The sequence below is a fragment of the Theropithecus gelada genome, chromosome 1, assembly GCF_003255815.1.
Source record: "Theropithecus gelada isolate Dixy chromosome 1, Tgel_1.0, whole genome shotgun sequence".
In the NCBI taxonomy this organism is placed as follows: domain Eukaryota; kingdom Metazoa; phylum Chordata; class Mammalia; order Primates; family Cercopithecidae; genus Theropithecus; species Theropithecus gelada.
The window spans coordinates 9,587,568-9,612,190 of NC_037668.1; the positions used below are offsets into that span (position 1 = coordinate 9,587,568).

A 24,623-nucleotide genomic window follows, 5' to 3' on the forward strand; every position below is an offset into this window, starting at 1 on the left:
GCTTTACTGTCTGCACCCTCTGGCTGATGATGATTTCTCATTTCATTGCTTTGCTGTTTTCTTTCCTTAGTTCAAGGGACTTGATTCCTTTCAAGCTCCAAAAATTTTATTTTTAAAGTCTGGCTTTGGCTGGGCTCAGTGGCTTATCCCTATTATCTCAGCACTTTGGAGGGCCAAGGTAGGAGGATTGCTTGAGGCCAGAAATTGGAGACCAGCTTAGGCCACATAGCAAGACCCTGTCTCTAGAAAAAAATAAAAAAATTAGCCAGATGTGATGGCACACACCTATATTTCCAGGTACTCGGGAGGCTGAAGTGGGAGGATCGTTGAAGCAGGAGGCTGCAGGGAGCTATGATTGTGCCACTGTACTCCCACCTTAGTTATAGAGTGAGACCCTATCTCTAAAAAGAAAACAAACAACTGTGAAAAGGTGCCGTGTAGCATGGGAGAAGATATTTGCAAATCATATGTCTGATAAGGTATTAATATCTAGAATATATAAAGAACTCCTACAACTCAATAACAACAAAAAACCTGATTTAAAATTGGGCAAAGGACTTGAAAAGACATTTTTCCAAAGAAGATGTACAAATGGCCAATAAACACATGAAAAGATGTTCAACACCACTGATCATTAGGGAAATATAAAGCAAAACCACAATAAGATACCCCTTCACATCTGTTAGGATGGCTGTTTTAAAAAAAACACAAAGTAACAGGTGTTGGAGTGGATATGGAAAAATTGGAAACCTTGTGCATTGCTGAGGGGAATGTAAAATGGTGTAGCTGCTGTAGAAAACAGTATATTGTATTCCTTTCAGCAGTCTTTTGTAGCCAGTAGTTGTGATTCTAATAAAAGTAGCAGTTGGTTTGGGACTGATAGTGATTGTTATGATTTCAATTGGGTAGTGCTGACAGTATGTGGTTCTTGGTATCTGTGAGGACAAATTGCATAAGCTATCTCATTTCTATCTTACATGAGTGATGTGGATCATTCCGTATCAGTAGGTTCAGTAAATGAAGTGCAAATGAAGTACATTTAAAACAATGTAAAAGGTAGTAGTAAATACAAAAGTATGGAGGTAAAGGTGTGCCATTAGTTTTTGGGTTTCAGTGCTTGGAACTCAGGGTTGGCGGCTGTCTTAGTTTGCTTGAGCTTCCTTAACAAGGTACCATGGACTGGATGGTTTAAGCAACAGACATTATTTCCCGCAGTTCTGGAGGCTGAGAAGTGATGAAAATGCTGGCTGATTCAGTTCCTGGAGAAAGCCCTCTTCCAGGCCTGTAGACTGCCACTTTCTCTGTGTATCCTCTCATGGTCTTTTCTCCATGTGTGCTTGTGAAGAAAGAGACAACAGCTCTCTTTCTCTTCCTTTCCTTATGGGGCCCCACCCTCACTACTTAATCTAATCCTGATTACCTCCCAAGGTGGGGGGGTGTCGTCTCCAAATACTGTTATTTTGGGAATTAGGGATTCAACATATGAATTTTGGGGGGACACAAATATTTAGTCTATAATGGAGACAGTCTGAGAGATAATATCTTAGTAACAAACCAGATAAATCTAGGCTGACCACAGAAACAAGTTGTCAGTTTGGAGAAGCCAGACAGAAAGGAAAGATGTGAGCCGATAAGACAAATTAGAGACACATGAAGAGAGGGAAGGTTCAAAGCCTGAGAATGGGATGGCAGAGATTTGAGAAATTATCTGTAATAACAAGGAGTGATGGCTATAACAATTTTGTTTTGGGGTTCTTACTGCCTTAGATTTATGTAGGTAGGGGAGACATGGTAAAAATGCTGTATCAGGCTGTTTCTTGCATTGCTATAAAGGAATACCCGAGATTGGGTAATTTATATGAAAAGAGGTTTAATTGGCTCACAGTTCTGCAGGCTGTACAGGAAGTATGGTGCCAACATCTGCTTCTGGGGAGGCCCCAGGAAGCTCATAATTGTGGCAGAAAGTGATGGACTGGGGGAGTAGGCATCTAACACAGTAGAAGCAGGAGCGAGAGAGTGAGTGGGGAGATGTCACAAACCAGGTCTCATGAGAACTCACTATTTTGAGGACAGCACCAAGCCATGAGGGATCCATCCCATGACCCAAACACCTCCCAACAAGCCCCATCTCCCCAACATTGGGGATTACAATTCAACATGAGATTTAGTGGGGTCATACATTCAAACTGTATCGGATGCCTGTAGTACTAATAACAGCTTTGGGCCAAGGGCTGTACAAACACTGAATGGGTGATGTTTTACTCCACAAGAAAAGAATGAATAGTGTACCAAAACCTTTTTAAAAATAATGTTTACAATAAATTATTTTCATGTCTTCACAGATAACCCATAATGACTTTTTGCTTTGTACTGATGGTGATTTCTGATAATCAGCATCCTGATGTATCAGTGCTGTTTCTGACCTCTTTTTGATGGTAACTTTTGATGAAAATATGCAGATTTTTGGTAAAGGATCTTTACGGTGATCAGAAATCCACTTCAACTTTTATCCTTTATATCAAAATGTCACTGAGACTGACTACTTAAAATACCAAATCACTATCTAAGACACCCCCCCAAAATCTCATAAAATATTGAAGCTAAAAGAAAGAACGAGTTTTACTGTGTACATGATAGTTTCTTCTTTTTTCTTTGGGTTTTATACCTTTTTCAGTTTCTGATTTGTTACAGCAGTGGTCCCCAATCTTTTGGGACCAGGGACCGGTTTCATAGAAGATAATTTTTCCATGGACAGTGGGTGGAGTGGGGGGTGATGGCTTCAGGGTGAAACTGTGTCACCTCAGATCACCACAAGGAGTGTGCAACCTAGATCCCTCACATGAGCAGTTCACAATAGGGTTTGTGCTCCTATGGGATTCTAATGCCATCGCTGATCTGACAGTAAGGGGAGCGCAGGTGGTAATGCTTGCTTGCACAGCTCACCTCCTGCTTGCCAGCCCAGTTCCTAACAGGCCCTGGACTGGTACTGATCTCTGTGGCCTGGGAGTTGGGGATCCCTGCATTACAGGAAGGCCAGGCCTTATTTTGTTTAGAAACTGTATACTGGGATAGTGATTTTTAGTATTTTTTTCATTATATATTTTAAAACTACAACAAAGTAAAGGTCTTAAAAAGTTTGTGCCTTTTTTCTTTTTTTTGTCTAATTGCTCTGCTAGAACCTGTAATAGATTTTTGAGTAGAAGTGGTGAGAGTGGGCATCCTTCCATTGTTCTTGATCTTAATGGGGAAGCATTCAGTCTTTCACCCTTAAGTATGATGTCTGCTATAGGTTTTTAATAGGTGCCCTGTATCAGATTAGGAAATACCCTTGCATTCCCAGTTCGCTGAGAATTTTCATCAGGAATGGATATTGAATTTGGTCAATAGTATTTCTGCATCTCTTGATGATCATGCGGTCATTCTTTTTCAGTCTTTTAATGTAGCAAGTTGTTACATTGGTTGAGGTTTGAATGTTAGACACCCTTTGGTAATTATTCTGTAATCCTAAAAGTAGTTTTCTGTGTTTATGAGGGATATTTGTTTGTTTGTTTATTTATTTATTGTATTTGTCTGATTCTGGTATCAGAGTAATGTTGGCCCCATGAAATGAGTTTGGTTTTCCTTTTCCAGTGTCCTGGAAGAGTTTCCATAGAACTGGTATTGATTTCTACCTTAATGCTTGGTAGAATTCATCAGTGAAATAATCTGAACTGGAGTTTTCTTTGTGGAGAGGTTTTAACTATACATTCAGTTTCTTTAATAGATACAGGCTGTTAAGGCAATCTTGTTCTTGAGTTCTCTTGAGTAGTTTTTTTTTTTTTTAACAAGGAATGTAAATTATTGAATTTTTGATATAAAGTTGCTAATAATAGTTTCTTACTGTCATTTGAGTATTTGTAGGATTGTAATTATATCAGTTCTCTCATTGCTGATATTGGTAATTTGTGGTTTCTCTTTTTTCCCTTCTCTTATCACTATTAGAAATTTATCAATTTTATTGATCTCAAAGAACTAGCTTTTGGATGTATTGGTTTTTCTCTTTTCTTCTGTTTTGAATTTTATTTCTTGTTTTGCTTTTATCTTTATTATTTTCTTTTTTCTTCTAACTTTGGGTTTAATTTTCTCTTTTTTCCATTTTCTTAAGTTAGAACCTGAGGTTCTTGATATAAGATCTTTTTTCCACCTAATGTAGATTGGTTAACGCTATAATTCTCTCTTTAACTTTTCTTTTTTTCTTCATATTGGCTATTAGTGCTATGAATTTCAGTCTAAGAAGTACTTTAGCTTTATCTACAGTTTGATGTTTCCATTTTCTTTCAATTCAAGGCACTTTCAAATTTCACTTTTTAAAAAATGGCTTTATTGAGATATTATTCACATACCACACCATCCACCCATTTAAAGTATACAATTCAATGGTATATTCAGAGTTTAGTATATTTAGTATATTCACAGTTATCTGCAGTTATCACTAGTCATCTAGTTTTACTTTTGATTTCTTCTTGGACCTGTGATTATTGAGAAGTGTTTTACTGAGTTTTTAAATATTTGGAGACTATCCAGATACCTTTATGTTACCTGATTTCTACTCTAATCCCATTGTAGCAAAAAGCATACTTTCTATGGTTTGAATACTTTTAATTTCATTGAAACTTGTTTTATGGCCTAGAAATTGGTCTGTATTGGTACATGTTCCATTTGCATTTAAACAATGTATATTTTGTTACTGTTGAGTAGAGTGTTCTGTAAATGTCAATTAGGTCAAGTTGGTTGATAGTGTTGTTCAAGTCTTTTATGTCCTTATTGATTTTCCTTCTATTTTGATCAGTTATTGAGTGAAGGATGTTGAAATTACCTACAACATTGTGAATTTGTTTACTTCTTTCATTTCTATCAGTTTTTGCTTCAGGTATTTTGAAATTTTGTTATTAGGTATGTAATGTTTATCATTGTTATAGTCTCTTGACATATTGACCTCATTAATATAAAGTGACCCTTTTAATACCTGCTCTAAAAGCTACTGTTTGATTTAATATAGTTGTTCTCCCTTAAACTTTGTTGAGTTACTTTACACACTGTAAAATTTACCCATGTTAAGTGTACAGTTAGGTGGGAGCTATGCCTCCTATATATAGGCCGATGATTTCCAAATGTGTTTTCAGGCTTTGACATCTGAACCTATGAGCTTTGTTGACTTTTTAAACTTAACAGGTCTAAAATCATACAAATTCATCTCTTTCTCACTCCTTCCATTTATTCCAAATCACCCTTTCTTTTCTTTATTTTTGGTTCAGTTAATGTCACCCCTTTCTATCCAGTCAGTATTGTGAAAAATCTGTTATTGTTAATTCCTTTTCCTTCTCATGTTGAATCACTTGCCTAAATTTCTAGCTTTCTAAGCTCTCTTATGTTGGTCCTTCTTCTCTGTATCTACTTTAAATGCATTTTATTAGGCTCTTGTCATTTTTTGCCTGGGAGGACTGCTGTGACCTCCTGACTCCTTTTCCTACTTCCAGCCTTATATCCTCTCCCTTTCTACTCCCACTTTGCCCCAAGTCAATCCTGAGGAGGCATTCTTTCCAAGATTTAAGTACAGTCATGCCATTTTCAACTTGAAGTTCTTTAGTGCCTTGCATTTTTCCCCAGGCTGCATTGTTGGCTCAATTAATGATTGAGCTTTTGTCTTCTCTAGCTTCCTTGCTATGCTGTCTATCCTACTTTACTGCACTCTCCCCTACACTGCACACTATACATTAGTGGCCATACCAAGTTAATTGCTAACTAGTATATTGTGTTACTACTTCTGTGTCTTTGTATACTCTGCTTTCTTCATCTAGAATGCCCTTATTACTTGATCTGCATGGCAAACTCTTACTCTTGTAGTTTTTATTTGAAGATCATGTATTTCTTTCTCTATTTCCCTATGTAAATCTGCTTTCAAGTCATATACTTGTATGGTTAACAAGTGACTATTCTTTTCTATGTATATCTTACCTTTTCTATAGCTGTCCGTGGTATTTACTTTCTCTTTCACACATTTTGTACTACTTTGTTTACGTATTCATTAGATTGTGAACTCTTGTGGGCAAATCATGTGTCTTATTTTTCTTTGTATCCCTTGCCTTTCACATTTGGTAAATTTTATTATTGAGTTAAGTTGAAATTACTTGAATGACAGATAACCTTTGATTTAATCGGAAATTACCATAAACGCAAACTGCAATCCTTTGAAAACCCTAGTTAGAGTAATCTATAACTGCTTTCTACAGAAACAAAATCTTTTAATAGCCAAATAGGTGACCTATACCTAACTAAAGATAGAGACAGTAAGTTTGTGTTGATGGTCCATGGCTGCATTATTAAAATGGGAGTGCTAAAGCACTTAGTGTTTTGTGGGGGCCACATGACCAAAGTAATTGGATTTGGTATAAAAGCTTGAGGTTCTGTGGATTTCTCAGTGCTTAGCCTTAAATCTTTTTTAGCCTCTTTCATGTGGCCAACCAATTACTCATATTGAGAAACAGTTGGGCTTCTTCATTAACGTGTTGTTTTAGGAATGGGATTACTGTTAAGGAGTGGTGATCCCAAATGTGATACAGTTTGTCCTGTTTGGCTTTTAACTACAGTCAGGACACTGGAAAGTATATGATTCTTAAGATGATAACCTTCAGAAACTTTTGATCATTTGTATGACAGTATTATTCTGTGCAAGTAGAATACGTTTATTTGCTGTTGAAAATCATCTTAGACCAGATTTGTAAACATCTCCCTTATAATAACACCATTTTAATTAACCTCTTGCTTATTTTCAAGTTTAAGGAGATCTTCTTTTTATTACCTCGAAAGCATGGCATTTCTTTTCGGAAGGCCTTAAATTCCTTCAGGCACTTGCCACTAAAGCAGTGTAGAATGCTGTTGTTTCATTATTTTCTGTACCAGTTGCTTACTATCCTATTGTCATTTCCCAAAATCATTCTTGGCCTATATTGTGCACAAGTAACTATTTACATAACTGCTTCAACTATTTTTTTTGTGTGTGTGTGTCTTCCTGGATTATCTGAAATTTCTTTAGAATATTATTAAAATATAGGATGTTGGAGAAAGCTATTTAATATCTAACTTTGTCATAAAAAAGCTTTTAGTATTGGCCATTGTTACTTATCTTTTAAAAGGTAGCATTACATTGTTGATTCATTCAGCATATATATATATATTTTTAGTCATTAAATAGAGCAATGGGGAGTTATTCTTGGAATTTGGCGATAAGAGTCAATGTAAAATTCACTTATGATTGTTAACAATAGTTATCTGCCAAAGTCTTTAAAGGGCTGTCATATTCTTAGTCCTAAATCAGAAGAAGATGGTCTAGAAATCTTAACAAAGTAGTAATGGATGTGAATGAAAGCTGATGTAAACAGTGGTGTTATCATAGAAGAAATAATGTATCAATGGAAGTTTGAATGTGTGGAGTCTAGAGATGGGACCCAATAGATAGGAAGGGTAGGAAATTACGTTAACTGAGTACCTGTTGTCTTCTCACAGTTTCCTTCCCTTGCTGCACTCTTGTTTGTTGATTCTTTTGAGTTTTCTATGTAGAGTTCATATTGCCTGTGACAAAAGACAGTGGTTTTTTTTTTTTTTTTTTGAGACAGAGTCTTGCCCTGTTGCCCAGGCTGGAGTGCAGTGGCGCGATCTCGGCTCACTGCACGCTCTGCCTCCCGGGTTCACGCCATTCTCCTGCCTCAGCTTCTTGAGTAGTTGGAACTACAGGCACCTGCCACCATGCCCAGCTAATTTTGTATGGGCCTTCATTTTCTTTTTTTGTGTTGCTGGCTAGGACTTCTAGTACAATCACATAGAAACCGTGATAGTGAGCATCCTTACTTGTTTCCCTCACTTTGAGATAGAATTACTTCTGTAGTTTGATTATCAAGAATGTGATTTGCTGTAGTTTTTGGAAATACCTTTTATTAGGTTGAAGAAGTTCTTTTTTTCTCCGTTCAGTTTCTTCCTCTGTTTCTACTGAATGAGTGTAAGAGCAGAAGTGACTAAAAGGATGGAACCCTGTACTTTTGAGGGTACATTGAAGATGATAAAGCCAATGATTAGAGGCCTGTTGGTAAAGCAGGTTTGAGGAAGAGGGAGCTTCAGAGGAAGGACCAATTTTTAACGGTGGTGGATAGAAGAGTCGTGTAAAGTGTACGAAGTGGAAACAGCAAGTGTAGTACTGTTTGAAAAAGTGAAGTGAAGGAAGGGGGGGAACACCAATGAAGATTGAAGTGGAGGCAGTTTTGAGGGGAGTTTTTATTTGTTTTTAAAGGATAGGTGAGACTTCATATTTGTAAGTGAAGGTTAAAGCTCCAGTAGAGAGGGAAAGAGTGAATATAAAGGAAAATTTCTGCCAACCAAAACTCCGGTGTAATTTTATGTATCCCTATGTAAATTAGAATCATCCAGAATGCTTCCAAACATGATTCAAGAGCCTAGGCGGCTTAAGCAAGATAGAAGTTAATTTCTGTTCACACATATGAATTCTGCAGGACAGTTTCAATAAGAGAGGCTGAGAAATAGAGTTTTTATTTAGCAGGATCATGGGCCTAGCCAAAACTTGAGGGCTCTAGGATTAAGGAATAAGAAAGAAGAGATTTGGGGAGACAGTTTTCAGTATCTGCACAGTAAGTGTGAGAAAACTCTTAAATAAAATTTATCTCTCTCAGTGTTTCAGAAGTCAAAATGCATTTGTTTATATCTAGACTCTTTACTTACTAGCTCCTTGACCCTGAACAAATTATTTTTCTCTTTATGCCTTAATATTTTCATAATAAGGTGGAGAATAGTGGTGTTTGATAGAGACTGCCTCATACATTGATATGAGAATTAAATAAGGTAATATATATAATTGATGAAACCATTGCCTTGTACATCTAAGCCACAATTACTAGTTGTTTTTTTTTTGTTTGTTTGTTTTTTTGTTTTTTTGTTTTTTTTTTTTTTGAGACGGAGTCTCGCGCTGTGTCACCCAGGCTGGAGTGCAGTGGCGCGATCTCGGCTCACTGCAAGCTCCGCCTCCCGGGTTCCGCCATTCTCCTGCCTCAGCCTCCGAGTAGCTGGGACTACAGGCGCCCGCCACCACGCCCGGCTAGTTTTTTTTTTTTTTTGTATTTTTAGTACAGACGGGGTTTCACCATGTTAGCCAGGATGGTCTCGATCTCCTGACCTCGTGATCCACCCGCCTCGGCCTCCCAAAGTGCTGGGATTACAGGCTTGAGCCACCGCGCCCGGCCCACAATTACTAGTTTTGTTGTCATTTGCCCTTGCTCTTCAAGGCAAAAATACAAGATACAAAAAACAAAACAAAATAAGATAACAAAAACAAAAAATACCTTGTATTACTTATGGGATATCCAAAAGTTAATTAAATATTACACATTGAGACACAGTTGAAAAGAATAATTTCAAATCTCCTGAGAACTTGTAGATATAAAACTAGATTTTATTGGAAACCTTGGAAGGTACTCAGCCAAACTGCAAAGTCCGAGGGCACAGTTCTTCACATGACCCCTGTCACTTCTGGCACCACTTACAAATTCAGAGGGCTCCCCAGACCACCCTCTGGGTTGATAATTTACTAGGACTCACAAAGGGATTACAGATTACAGGAATCCAGATTAAAATCAGCCAAGGGAAGAAACACTTAGGGTGAAGTCCAGGAAAGTTCCACGTGTTGATCTGCCAGTGTCCTCTTCCCATGGAGTCAGGACATGTTCTTCCAGCACCAGTGTGTGACAGTATGCATGATTGCCAACCTGGTAATCTCATTCAAGCTTCAGTGTATAGAGTTTTTATGGGGCTTCATTATGTAGGCATCATTGATTGATTACTCAATTGCCTGTATGGTTGAACTCAGTCTCCCAGTGGACTGATACTGTGTAACCCAGAGCCTTGTCCTAAGCCATATTGTTGGTATTTATGACATGGCCAGCTTCTGCTTTAAAACCGTTAGTTGTGGCCAACCCTACCTAAAGATCTGGTATGGCCAGCACCCATCATAAACAAGCACACTTCTATCAGCTGTGACACATTACCTCTCAGAAGCTGAAGTCAATGGTGAGACTTCTGTTTGGGCAAAGCCAAATTCTTTGCTACACAGGAGGATACAAGACACTGATGAAAAGGAATGATCTTTACAAATGAAAGTCTAACGTAATGATCTGTTGAAAATACCAAAGTTAAAAAAAATCTTAAAAATATGTATATAAGAGAAAGATCATCCAAGTGAAAATAAAACCCCCAGCTGGAGTAATTTAAAAATCTAGAAATTTGGCTGCTAAAGCGAAATTTGAGGAACCATTTGCATGGAGATCAAAATTGAAAATAAAATTTTGAGTCATATAGAGAAGAAAACTAGCAAGAAAGTTCATAGTGCTACTAAATAATTATTGTGAAAACTCAAGGAAAAAAGGAAATAAAGTACATTATTTGCTTTGGCAGTTGTAAAGATTGCTGCATTCACATGTAATTTGGAACAGAGAGGTGAGAAGGATTGAAATTATTAATGACTTACATGTGTATGTAACATTACTTTTTACTTGATTCCAAGGTAAGTAGAAGGAAGTACTTAGCAAAAAGGGGTTATAGTGCTTTTAAAGTGGTATAGTCAAAATAGTGTATGTTTTCCTCTGTGTTGATGAAGGTACTAATCATAGAGGTTTTTTTTTTTTTTTTTTTAGTGATTGTTCCAGGTTGTAGGGTGAGACATGGGCAGAGCTGGAAGTAAAATCTTTGTCTCCTAACTTTTGGGTTAAGTATACTTTTTTTTCTAACTGCAAAATGATTCCTCTTGGAACCCGGTTAATAGGAGGTCTGATTGAATTTCCTGGAACTCTGGAGTTTCTCTTAGGACCAGTCTGGTTAGTCTTTTCTTGCCCTCTAGTTGATATTGGTTCTTCTGAAACAGTTTACTCACTAAACTCTTAAGCAAATGGTGCTTTTTGAGGGACAAATAAAAATAAATCTATAGATTATTTAGATTTTCAAAATGTGTTTGAATAAGGCTCTTCACAATATTGCAACAGTATAGGTTCTGATGAGCAAAGTTTGACTGCCTTAACAATAACAAGTGGGATAAGATGACTGGAGCTTTCCTTTAGAGCAAACATTTACAGGGCTCGATTTTTTATTTTTAAAAATAATTATAAAAATTATGTCATTTGTAAATTATTTACATATACATGTTACTATCAAATGTACTTTTCATCTGTGGAGGAACAACTGATGCTAACACGAAGTTAACAGCAATAGTAAGTGAAAATGGAAAACTGTTACATGGCAGTGTTTTTAAGGGGTCTCATCATAGCCCATGTCATTAATTTTAATATGGATTTTGATATTTAATATTCATTTTTATTGCCTACCTTGTAGTCAGAGCTGCTGTTTACAACTTTTTTTTTTTTTTTTTTTTTTGAGACGGAGTTTCGCTTTTGTTGGCTCAGGCTGGAGTGCCATGGCGTGATCTCAGCTTAGTGACACCTCTGCCTCCCAGGTTCAAGCAATTCTCCTGGTCCAGCCTGCTGAGTAGCTGGGATTACAGGCGCCTACCAGCATGCCCAGCTAATTTTTGTATTTTTAATAGAGACGGGGTTTCACCATGTTGGCCAGGCTGGTCTCGAACTCCTGACCTCAGGTGATCCACCCGCCTTGGCCTCCCAAATTGCTGGGATTACAGGTGTGAGCCACCACACCCGGCCTTACAACTCTTTTGACTGTTTGTAGCCTCATGATGGTCTGTAGACTTTCTATGTCATATTCATTTCAGATGGGGTCTTAGAATCTGTATTTGCATTTTAATATTTTCAAACACCTATTATATGCCAGGTATTGTGCTAGATAGGCATTGAGGGATACATTGGAACAAAAATCAGATAGAGTCTCTGAACTTAATGGAGTTAATAGTCATCAGGAGAGACAGGCATTACTCAAAGAATCACATGTGATTAAGTACTATGAAGGAAAGATACATGGTGCCATCAGAATGTATATTAGGGAGATTTGTCTAATATAGGAGATACCTGAAGAAGTTATGATTGATCAGTGACTTGAAGGTAAAGAAGGAATTGTAAGAGTGTTTTAAGTGAGGAAACCTCATGCATACGGGACTATTGATGGGAAAGAAAATGGTGCGTAAAAGAACTGAAAAGAGGTGGCTGGGTGTGGTGGCTCATGCCTGTAATCCCAGCACTTTGGGAGCCTGAGGCGGGCGGATTACCTGAGATCAGGAGTTCGCGACAAGCCTGAGCAACATAGTGAAACCCCGTCTCTACTAAAATACAAAAAAATAGCCGGGCGTGGCGGCATGTGCCTGTAGCCGCAGCTTCTTGGGAGGCTGAAGCAGGAGAATCTGTTGAACCTGGGAGGCGGGGGTTGCAGTGAGCTGAGATTGTGCCACTGCACTCCAACCTGGGTGACAGAGGGAGACTCCATTTCTAAAAAAGAACGAAAGAAGGTGTGTGGCTGTAGAACAGAGAGGTAGAGGAGTGTGTATGAGATGAAGCTTAAGAGATAGACAGAAGGTACATTATGCAGAATTCCTTAATAGGCCATAATATAATAGAATTCCTTAGGATAAGGGAAGCCATGAAGTGTTTTAAATGAGAGAGAGTCATAGTCTGAATAATTTCAGAAAGCACATTGGGTCTATAGTATGGATGGTGAATAGCTTGTGGGTGGGTGGGGCTGTGGTTGGAGAGTGAATGTGTGAAGACTATTGGAAGCGTATTACAATAGTTTAGGTGAGGCATGACGGTAGCCTCCTTATTGTGGTTCCATCGCATGCTAAAAAGAGTATGCAGAGAAGAAGGACTATGACTAAGTAAGTTCAAGAAGTGTTGTGTTAGGCAACTGTATTGCAGAACTTCTCAGGGCTTTTAAAATGCCCATGTGCATGGTGAAACTCTGCGAGGGGATATGGGATGTTTTGTGGCATGTATGTCTTGCCCTACACAGGGTGGGCTCTAGAAAGTGGTGTATAATACCTGTTCATGGAAGTTCACTGGTAGGTGAAGATGCTTTCCGAGTGATAACATATGAGCTATTGCAAACATGGTTGGGGGCTTCCACATGCCATGTAGCAATAACTTGGGGATAACATGGTACTCGGAGATAGAAATGGAAAGCTTGTTTTCCTGGGGAAATCTCCCCATTTGTCATCGGGATAGAAAATTCCCCTTGAAAGAGCCAGTCTTCCCCATTTGATGTTGCTCTTCCTTGGGGCCCTTTTCCAGGTCCTCTGTTTTTCTGAATCTATGTGCATGCTTGCACAGTGAGTGGGTGAGTTGGGAAATTCTCAGCTGGGAATGTCAGAGTACCCACTGATAATTACTCCGTAGAATCTGAAATCTGGGGACAATTGAGGGCCGTGGCGGTAACTCATGATAGCAGGCACTTTTCCTCTTTCTCTTCTGTCCTGAACCATGTTGGCCATTTGACTTATTGGCCATTTGGCTTATTGTCTCTTGATTGCAAGATGGCTCTCTTAGCTTTAGGCTTCACAAATACGTTTGAAGACAGGAGTAGGAGGTTGGGTAGGTTTAGACTTAGCAGCTAAAGGCCCTTTTCTCGACTGGCTCTGTCCATTTGTTAATATATAAAGGAAAATTCCTGGTAGTTCCCTTTTTTCTCGTTGGTTGAAATAGGGTTTTATGGCTACCCTTAGCTGCAAGGGCAGCTGGGAAAGACTTGATTAACGTAGACGGATTATGATCTGTTCTCTAGGGGTAGTGAGTAGCAGTGTTTTTCTGTTGGCAAAATGTGGGGCTGGGATTGGAAGGCCCTTGGGTGTTTCTGCCTTGGATATCTTATTTAAGACTTCATTCAGCACGATGATGCCCCTGTCTGCCTGAGTCGCCTGAACAGATCAGCCCTCATGTCATTTTCTCATGGATTCATTCAGGGGCCAGCCTAAGTTCCCTGCCCTATTCCTCCTACATCCACCAGTCTGTCTGTAGGCCCCATGGATTCTTCCTCACTGATGATTGACCTTTTCTGTTGCTGACTGTTTAGCCTGCTTCACCTCCCTCTCCTTTTTCTCTCTCGTTTCTTTTATCAGCACCTTCTCAGTGCTAATAACCCATTTTTTTCTCTAGTGTTTAACATTTTATTGTTAATACTAGATAATATTAGATTGTGAATTTTTCTTTCGGCATACAGGTTTATGATTTAACACATGTGCTATTCATGTAACTACCATCATAATTATATATGTAACAATTCTATCAAAAAAAAAAAAACTCCTTTGTGTTATTTCTTTATAGTTAGCCCATCCCTCATTCATAACTCCTGGCTACCACTAATCTATTCACCATCCCTCTTTTTTGAGAATGTCATATAAATGGAATTATATAGTATACAACCTTTTGAAATTGGCTTATTTCACTCAGATAAGAATGCCTTTGAGATCCATTCAAGGAGTGTGTATAAACAATTCACTCCTTTTTATTGCTGAGTGGTAGTCCATAGTGTGGACATACCACAGTTTTGTTTAACCATTTACTGTTGGAGGATATCTGGATTGTTTTCAGTTTTTGCCTATTATGGATTAAGCCGCTATAAACATTTGTGTATAGTCCTCCATTTTTTTCATTATGGCACAATACAATTAACATAAAATTTACCATCTTAACCATTTTAACGTATACAGTTCAGTAGCATTACTATACAACCATCACCATCATCCATTTCCAGAACTCTTTTCATCTTGCAAACCTGAAACTGTACCCATTAAACAATAACTTCTCATTGTCCTATCTCTAGTCCCTGGCTACCACCATTCTACTTTTTGTCTCTAGGGTTTTGCCTTCTTTAAATACCTTCTACAAGTAGAATCATACAGTATTTGTCTTTTTGTGACCAGCTTATATAAAGCTTTTCTTTCTTTCTTTTTTTAATGATCACAAGTCTTTATTTCTTTGAGATAAATGCCAAGAAGTGCATTTGCAGGATTCTATGTTAGTTACATCTTTAGTTTTTTAAAAAAACCACAAACTTTTCCAAAGTGGAAAATTTTACACCATTTTACATTCTTACTAGCAATGTTATAAGTTCAGCCATCTGCAAAGTTTGAATTAAATTTCTGGAGAAATGACCCTATTGACTGTTAGATTAGGTGTTTACCCTTAGAGTAGTCTTCGTTGGTTGGTTGATTTGGAAAAGAATGGTTTACAGTAAGTACTACTCTTGTATTCATTCCTGTGGATTGGGGTAGATATAGAGGGAATATTGAACTCTCTTTCACAAAAGTGGGGCTGGGTAGGAAACTGTGTAGGTGTCCATTGCAGTAGTGGTTTTCAAATCTGTGTGCACACCAGAATCATCTGAGGAGCTCTTCATTATGTAGATTCATGGGTTTCATATAGACCTACTAAATTGGAATCTGGTTTTAACAAAGGTTCAAGAGAGTTTTAAGTAGTCATGCCCACATCTGTTGGGAATGTTACATTATAATATCTATGCACTTTTGAAAGTTTAAAGGTTTTAGAAGCATATGCTGTACTATATAAATGAAAAACTTCCTGTTCTCTTATCTTTTCCTCTTTTTCTTTGGCCTTATGTTTATATTTTTGTCTCTTCTCTGATACTTATTCTATTTTTATTTTCTCTCCTCCATTTAGTTTTCACTGGTGTCTATTTTTTGCAAGTGTCTATGGATAAGTTACTGTTATCTCTGTTCTTAGTATGGAAATTGTATAAAGAGATTATAAAGAGAGTTTGATCTTAGGCATTCAGGGTTCCTCTTCTTTCTCATACCACATCTGAATCTCTCTCACTGATAATTCTTTCCTTTTAATAGCAAAAGTAGAAAACAAGTTCCTGGGTTTAATGGAGAAAACTTTATGTTTTATATTTAAAGGTTGACATTCTTAAGTAGGCTCACTCTTATGTTTTATTTCCTCCTTTTCTCACAGGGAAGAAGAAGAACGTCTGAGAAATAAAATTCGAGCTGATCATGAGAAGGCCTTGGAAGAAGCAAAAGAAAAATTAAGAAAGTCAAGAGAGGAAATTCGAGCAGAAATTCAGACAGAGAAAAATAAGGTAGTCCAAGAAATGAAGATAAAAGAGAACAAGCCACTGCCACCAGTCCCTATTCCCAACCTTGTAGGAATAAGTGGTGGAGACCCAGAAGATAATGACATAAGAGAGAAAAGGGAAAAAATTAAAGAGGTAATAAGCTGAGTTTTGTGATATGGAGTGTTTATGGATTTGTATTTGGATATAAACAAATGTATATAATCTATGGTATCCTGTTTTTGATCTTTTTGTTCTTGGGTCATAGTTGTAGTATAGTTTCCAGGTTGGTAATAAGGACTAGAACTCTCTTTTTTTTTTTTTTAATGTTGGTTATAATGTAATTATTTGGCACTTAAAATATTTTTGATATGATGTTTAGATGGTTAGTGCCACTCATTCTTGTTCAGAGATCTTTTGAAATTCAGCATTTTATTAATAATATATCTGTATATAACTTACCATTGTCTAAGCAGTTTCTTAAATGTTCAGTTACAAAGGGACTCTGCTAGATACTATGTAGACCCCCTCATAAACGTGCTTCTAAAGAGCTAGCATTGTATCTCCAGTTTTTTAAGGAACATGTCATGATACCCCTCAACTATACTGTAGATTAAAAACACATTCCTTCCAAAAAGTCTCCATGGATTGAAAAATGGGAAAGAATTGATTTCAAAATTCTTTAAATTTATTTAGCCTCAGAAGTCTTTCAATTTGTTATTCTGTAATTACTTAAAAGTAAAGAGAATACCAGATGGGAAACATCTAGCGAATATTTGAGTTAAACTTTGTTAATTAGAACTCCTAAAAATTCTGGTTGGAGTTTGTGATTATACTGCCTATGAAGAAAAATATTTTATCAGAGTGTAATTGTACCAACAATATTTGAGAAGGTTTAATTTTTATAAAGTAAGATAAATTTAGTTAAAGTAATCAAATATCTATTTGGATATATTCTAGTAATGGATATGGAAGGTACAGCAGATGTTTTAAGCTTAGCCTTATGAATTATTATAAAACCTTGACCTTGATGGAGTAGAAATAGAGCTGTGCTCTGATTTTACCTCATGTCTAGAGTCTGTTTTGTATGTAGACTACTTAAGGCACTTCCTTCAGACAGTGCTGGGAGAGACAGTGATAGATTTTTTTTTTCAGATGCCTGACTTGCTTTTTTTCAGATGTCATTACAATGTACTGAAATACTTTTTTCAAATACGTAATAATTCAGGTGGATAACCATGTGTTTTCAGGGGACCCCCAGATGATCCTCAGGTTCAGTGATTCCCCAGAAGTACTCACAGAACTCAGCATATAGAAATATGTTTTAGTTTGCTGAACTTTTATCCTGTTATTTTACTGAAATAAATTATTTATTTATTCTTACAGCTTTTTTGTAGATTGCTTGTGATTTTTCTTATACATAGTCATGTCTTCTTTGAAGAGGTACTTTTCCTTTTTCCTTCTTGATTTTTATACCTTTTTTTTTTTTTCTTGTCGTACTGCAGTGGCTAGGAGTTCTAATACATTGTTGAAAATAAGTGGTGAGAATGGACATACTAGGTTTATTCCCAACTTTAGGGGTTAAGCATCTAGTCTTTTGCCATTAACTATGTTGTATCAACTGTAGGTTTTTAAAAGATGCTGTTTATTAGGTTGAGGATGTCTCCTTGTAGTTCTAGTTTCCTGAGAGTTTTATCATGAATGAGTGTTGAATTTTGTTAGATGCATTGTCTTCATTTGTCTCTAGATGACTGTATGATTTTTTTTCCTTTATTCTGTTAACATGGTAAATTACATTGGTTTTTGGATGTTAAATTAGTCTTATATTCCTGGATTAAACTCCACTTTGTTATGGTATAGTATCCTTCTTAGATGTCGCTAATTTTTGTTAGGGAATTTTGCATCTGTGTTCTTGAGATACATTGGTCTTGAGTTTTCTTGTAATATCTTTGCTGATTTTGGTGTCTGATTAATGCTGGCTGCATAAAGCAAGTTGGGAAATGTTTAATGAATAGTATGCTGTTAAATGAATAGATTTTTGGTACACCACAGTCTACTATTATATAATTCATCTGATATATAATTAAATACTCTGCTATTGTGTAGCTCAGAACTCCTTGGGTTGTAAAACACTCAGCTTAAACTAAGTAATACAAATAGTATTTATTGGTTTAATGGCTCTAAACAAGGGCTTCGAGTTTGGCTGAATCCAAGCCTGTAGATATTATTGTGAGTATTAAGCATCTGTCTCTCTTTCCTTTTGCTAGTTTCTCCATGTTGGCAGAGAGCCATTATCAGCTCTAGGTTTATATATTACGCAGATCATGATATTGCAGAATAAAAAAGTCCCTCTATCTCCTGGTGTCTATAACAATGTGTAAAAAGAACTTGATTGTTCCTACTTGAATCGCATGTATCCACTCACTTTGTCTAGGGCAGGGGTTGACGGCTACAACCTGTGGGCCAAATTCTGCTTGCTGTCTGTTTCAAAAATAAAATTTAGGCCGGGCGCGGTGGCTCACGCCTGTAATCCCAGCACTTTGGGAGGCCAAGGCGGGCGGGTCACAAGGTCAGGAGTTTGAGACCATTCTGGCTAACACGGTGAAACCCCGTCTCTACTAAAAATAACAAAAAAATTAGCTGGGCGTGGTGGTGGGCGCCTGTAGTCCCAGGAGGCTGAGGCAGGAGAATGGTGTGAACCCGGGAGGTGGAGCTTGCAGTGAGCTGAGCTTGCATCACTGCATTCCAGCCTGGGTGACAGAGCAAGACTCCATCTCAAACAAAACAAAAATAAATAAAAATAAATTTTAATTTGAATACAACCATGTCCATTTACTTACATATTATCTGGGACTGCTTTTGTGCTGTAACAGCAGAGTTAGTTTGTTCATCTCTGGTCTAAGGATAAGGGGTTTTCTAGCTAGACTGAGTTAATTGATGGTAGAAGCAGAGCCTCTTGATTGACAGCTCTGTCATATGTGAGGAAAGGGAGCTGTTCCCAAAAAAACTAACATTTCTCAAAAGGAAAGAATGCCAAACAGATATGTACCTCATGAAGAAAGAGGACTTGTCTATTATACCCATTTTTTCCTGTCATATAGATGATATTAAACATAGTTATGTATGTTTTCATACTGATACAAATGTTAATTGAATAATATACTAATGTAGATCTAGAAAAATGGGCAAGGATATAGTAATAGAACCCAAAATTATATGAAATAAAAAAACAGTTTGTGAAAAATTTAACTTGATGGATTATAATTTTTCTCTTTTCAGATGATGAAACATGCTTGGGATAACTATAGGACATATGGGTGGGGACATAATGAACTCAGACCTATTGCAAGGAAAGGACACTCCCCTAACATATTTGGTAAGTTTACTTTTTCTAATTACTATTTCCATTTTCTACTTCCATCTTTTAAAACAAGATGTAACTTTTCAAAGTACTTTCTAAAATCGGAGTATTTCTGTGGAACTATAATTTGAAGAAGCATGTATGATTTTTGCAAGTGTCAGTCACGATTAAGTTCCAGTTGCTTTCGAGTACACATATATGTGGTAGATTTTCCATTTACATATGGATGCTTTAGTCATTTATGTGAGTATTTAAAAGCTTTTTTTTGGCATTTTTTTCTTTAGTGTCAGGAAAGGTAGGCACCTACTTGTCATTTTTTTCTTCAACACAATACCTATTCTGATATTCATGTTACAGAGGAAGAGGGGAAGGATAGGAAATTCTTGTAGTTCTATGTACATTTTTTAAAAAAGTGACCTACCCAGGGTGATTGGGTTACTGAATTCAGTGGGTTATGTTGTACATTCACAGTTCCTAAGGAAAAATTAACAATGTATTCTGTGAATGGAGGTTTGGGGAAGCGCTGTGTTCATCTTGAGTTTGTTCATCCTATTTTCCTTGAGCTCAGTTCACTTATAAAACTTCCCAGTTTGACTTACTCAACTAATTTAACAACTTTTACTAAATCCTGAGGTAAGTCTTGAGAATTGTTAAGCTACTCTTTGTAGTCTTTACTCCTTTCCCTCATTTTAAATGCTTCTTGATGTGACTTGATGATTGTCTTTTAAGTAGTGATGAAGGCAAGAAAATTTTAATGGGCTAAAAAGACACAAACTAGTTATATGCAGTCTGATTCTCTTTATTACCTGTAGTAAACCATCACAGTAATTCAAATAACAGCAATTTTCTTTTTGACACTAGGGAAGGATTTTTCTAATGCTGTGACTTTTCTTATAATTTGTTCATTGTTGCTTGTTTTTGGTCAAAAAAGAAAATGTCTTAAAAAATAATTTCTGTTGGGTTTGGAAAATGTTGTGGTAGAGGAGTAAAGGAAAAAAGTTTCTTCTAGGTAATCAGTGACTACCAGAGACTTCATAATATGATATTTAATTTATCAGCCATCATGTAATGAAATAAAGTATATTTTCTTAGCAAAGTTTTGGACTGGAAAGTTCTTACTGCTTTGTGGATGTCACAGTATGAGGCGTTAGTGCAATAAAGACATTAAATTTAATAGTCAGTTAAAATTAGAACCTCCCTTCGAGTAACTATTCTTTTATGTTAAACTCAATGGTAAATTGTGAGCCTTTTAAAAGGATTGAAATATAAAAATGTATTGAAAATAAAAATTGGATGTTAATTTTTTACTTTTTTCAAATGATATTTCTCAGAACATCTAATGTATTAATATTTATCAAATAGATACTGGTCCTATCTGTTTACCAAATAAATACTGCTGCTTTAGTAAACTTTAAAGATAGAAGAAAATTAATTTGACACTTGGGAAACATCTATTGTGAGAAGAAAATTATAGTGAAATGGTAGAAAAAGAAAATCTGCAGAATTTTCAGTAGTCAAAATTAGGTGCTGCTTATTTTTTATTAAATTTTTGAGTGGTTACAGTTACTTTTCCGGCCAGATAAGCTACATAGGAATAGATCATTATTATGTTTTGTCTCGTGTTTGTAGCTATGCAGTTAGTTTGTTAAAGGATTATTTTTTATAGTTTAATACTTTGTTTCCTACTTACTCTGTTTCTGTTGTGTATCTCAAATTCTTACCAGTAAGTACAATTTGAGTTTTTTTTTAATATATTTTTTGATTTTTTCTTTTTTTAAAAAACAGTAAAAGTCTAAGAGAAGGGTGGTTAAGTAGTTCTCAGTGTCTCATTTGACATCCCAAATTTAGTACACCTTTACAGAATAGGAATATATAGGTGGATACGGAACCTTTGCTTGCAATATTCTAGATTTTAGGGAAAACATTAACTTAAAACACGCCCCTTTTTGTTACCCTCGATTGTTAAACAATTCTTTTATATGGTAACTGAGATAGGGGCTCCTCTGATTTCTGTCTAGTTAGTTCTTGGCATCAGAGTCCTCTTTATGTACAGATAACAGAAAATCCATTGCAAAATGGCTTAAACTAAAAAGGAAACTTGCTGAATGAATTCCTGGTGTATATCTGATTCTATCTGAGCTTTTTTACTTTATCTTTTCTGTTTTCCTGTTTGTTAATATAATCAAGCTGGTTTCTTAGCAGGATGGCTGCAGCAGTTTGAAGCTTCATATCTTCATACTACCACATCTGTAGGAAAGAGAACACTATAAAGAAGAGAGCACTTGGATGTCTTAGAAATATAATCGAAATACTCACTGTTTCTTATTGTTTCTGATTAGGTCTTGTGCCCACTGTTGAACCAAATGCTGTACTTAGGAGGATGGGACATGTTCTTTTTGTTTTGCTTAGTTAGGGCCTGGCTCTGGAGCCAGGAGAGGGGAGAGGGAAATGTTGCTGGATGTAAGCACTGATACTAATTATTCTAACAGTGATTAATAGAATGGCTGGGTGCAGTGGCACGGAGTCCCAGCTCTACCGGAGGTTGAGATAGGAGGATCGCCTGGGGCCAGGAGACCAAGGCTACAGGGCACCATGATCATGATGGCTGTGAATAGCCACTGTGCCCTAACCTTGGCAACATAGCAAAACCCTTTCTCTTAAAAAAAAAATGCAGAATGAATTCTATTTAGATGTTCTGGAAAACAGAAAGTCTTATTAAGGATAGGTCTTTTTGCATGAAGAAGAAATTATTTTAATTTGGAAAAAGAGTATTCTTTGATTTTGCAATGCTTTTTGAAGGGTACATTTTATTTTCCAGGGGTGTGTGTGTGTGTGTGTGTGTATGTGTGTGTATTTATATGTAAATAAGTTACTTCTGTTATTTCTGACTTAAGGTGTTTTGATTTGTACATATTTTGTTGAAGATTGTTGCTTTTATATTAATAAGAGATATTGTTCTGTACTTAAATTATCTTTGTCTTGTTTTGGTATCAGAGTAATGCTGGACTCAGAATATGATTTGGGAAGTGTTTTCTGCTTTTCAGTTTTCTGGATGAGATTGTTTAGCATTGGTTTTATTTTTTTCTTAAATGTTTGGTATATGTGGCTGAAGAAACCACTTGCATCTGGAACTTTTTTTTTTCTTGAAGGTTTTTAAACTACAAACTTAATGTCTCTAATAGTAAGGACCATTCAGTTTATCTGTTTCATTTTGGGTATATTTTGGTAATTTGTCGTTTTTGAGTAATTAGTCTGGTTTTATCTAAGTTATTGATTTTTTATGCATAGAATTGTTTGGAGTATTGCCTTGTCATTTGAATGTCTGTGGCAGCTGTAGTAATAATAATCCCCTTTCATTTCTAATATTAGTGATTTATGTTTTGTCTCCTCTCTTGTCCTGCTAGAAGTTTATTAATTTTATCGATCTTTTCAAGGAAACAACTTTTGGGTTCATTGATCTTTGTAATATTTTGTTTGTGTTTTCATTTCTTTGATTTCTACTCTTTATTGTTTTCTTCTTTTGCGTGATTTGGGTTCATTTTGCTCTTGTTTTTCTAGTGTCGTGAAGTAGAAGCCTAGATTATTGACCAGAGATCCTCTTCTCTAATGTATTTATTACTGTAAACTTTCTAACTGCTGCTTTTGCTGCATTCTTGAGGTTTTGATATATTTTCATTTTCATTCAATTCAGTGTTTTAAAATTTTCCTTGAGTAAGTTGAAGTATTTAGAGTTTTAAAAAATCCTTCTGTTACAGATTTCTCGTTTTAATTCTGTTAGGATCAGAGAATGTACTTCACGTAAGTTTAATTCTTTTAAATTACTTTTGGTTTGCTTTCTGACAGAGGTTTGTCTTGGTGAATTTTTCATTTGTGCTTAGAAAGAATGGTATGTGTATATTCTGCTGTTCTTGTGTGGAACGGCCTGTTGATGTCAGTTAGATCCCATTGGTTAATGGGGTTGTTCAGGCTGTCTCTATCTTAGTTGGTTTTCTGCCTCGTTCTGTCGGTTACTGAGAGAGGGATGTTGAAGTCTTCAACTCTTATTTTGGACTTCTTTCAGTTCTGCCAACTTTTGCTTCATGTAATTTGAGGTACTCTTGTCAGGTGTTTGTCCATTAAGGATAACGCATTCTTAGGAGCACCACTAAAGCCCTAGTATCAAAACTAGACAAAGATATTTATAAGAAAAGGAAACTGTAGAGCAGTATCCCTTATGAACATAGACGTAAGAATATTTAACTAAATTTTAGTAAATCTTATTGAGTAATAGAGTTGTCCTTTGGTGTCCATGGAGGATTGGTTTCAGGACCCCAGAGAATACCAAAATCCACAGATGCCCAAGTCCCTTGTATAAAATAGTATATAATATTTGCATTTAACCTAAGCATATTCTCTCATATATTTAAAATTATCTCTAGTTTACTTAGAATACCTAATACAATAGAAATAGTTGTTATACTGTATCTTAAAATTTTTGGTTTTTAAAAATTGCTGTATTGTTATTTAAAAAATTATTTTCCCCAAATATTTTCCATCTACTGTTGGTTGAATCTGTGGATATGGAACTGGTGAATACTGAAGGCTGAGTGTATATTATGTTATGGCTAAGTGGAGTTTATCATAGAGATACATGGTAGGTTTTACATTTGGAAATTAGTGTAGTTTAAGATATCAGAATAATAAAAGAGAAAAATCATAGGATTATCCCAGGAGTCAGAGAAAAAGCATTTAATAACATTTAACAACCATCCATGATAAAAACTGTCAGCACACTAAATTAGAAAGGGGATTTCTTTAACTTGATAAAGAAAATTTCAAAACAACAACAATAAGCAAAAAATGCAAAATATACCCCACATACTTAATATTGAAAGACTATATGCTTTCCCCTAAGATTGCAAGCTAGGCAAAGGTGTCTACTCTCTCACTTTTATGTAACATTGTACATAGATCCTAGCCAGTGCACTAAGGCAGAAAAAAGAGAAAGAAAAAAAAAAAAGAATAAATATTGGAAATGAAGAAGTAAAACTATCTTTACATTTTTAGTCAACATAATTGCCCATAGAGAGAATCCTAGGGAATGTACCAAAAAAAAAAAGGTACTAGAATAAACAAATTTAGTAATGTTATAGGATACAAGTTTAATATGCAAAACCAATTATATGTATTGGTATACTTGCAACAAACAATTATAAATGCAGTT

At 36.2% G+C, this 24,623-nt stretch overlaps 1 protein-coding gene across 2 annotated transcripts in view; it reads left to right on the forward strand.

Annotated features, from left to right (window-relative positions):
• Nucleotides 1-24,623, forward strand: part of MAN1A2 (mannosidase alpha class 1A member 2) — a 166,654-nt gene that overhangs the window by 20,136 nt on the left and 121,895 nt on the right. For both annotated transcript variants that reach the window (XM_025397250.1, XM_025397256.1), the window contains exons 2-3: nt 15,960-16,215; nt 19,339-19,435. In XM_025397250.1, the coding sequence (XP_025253035.1) occupies nt 15,960-16,215; nt 19,339-19,435 (353 nt within the window). The remainder of the gene's footprint in view (nt 1-15,959; nt 16,216-19,338; nt 19,436-24,623) is intronic.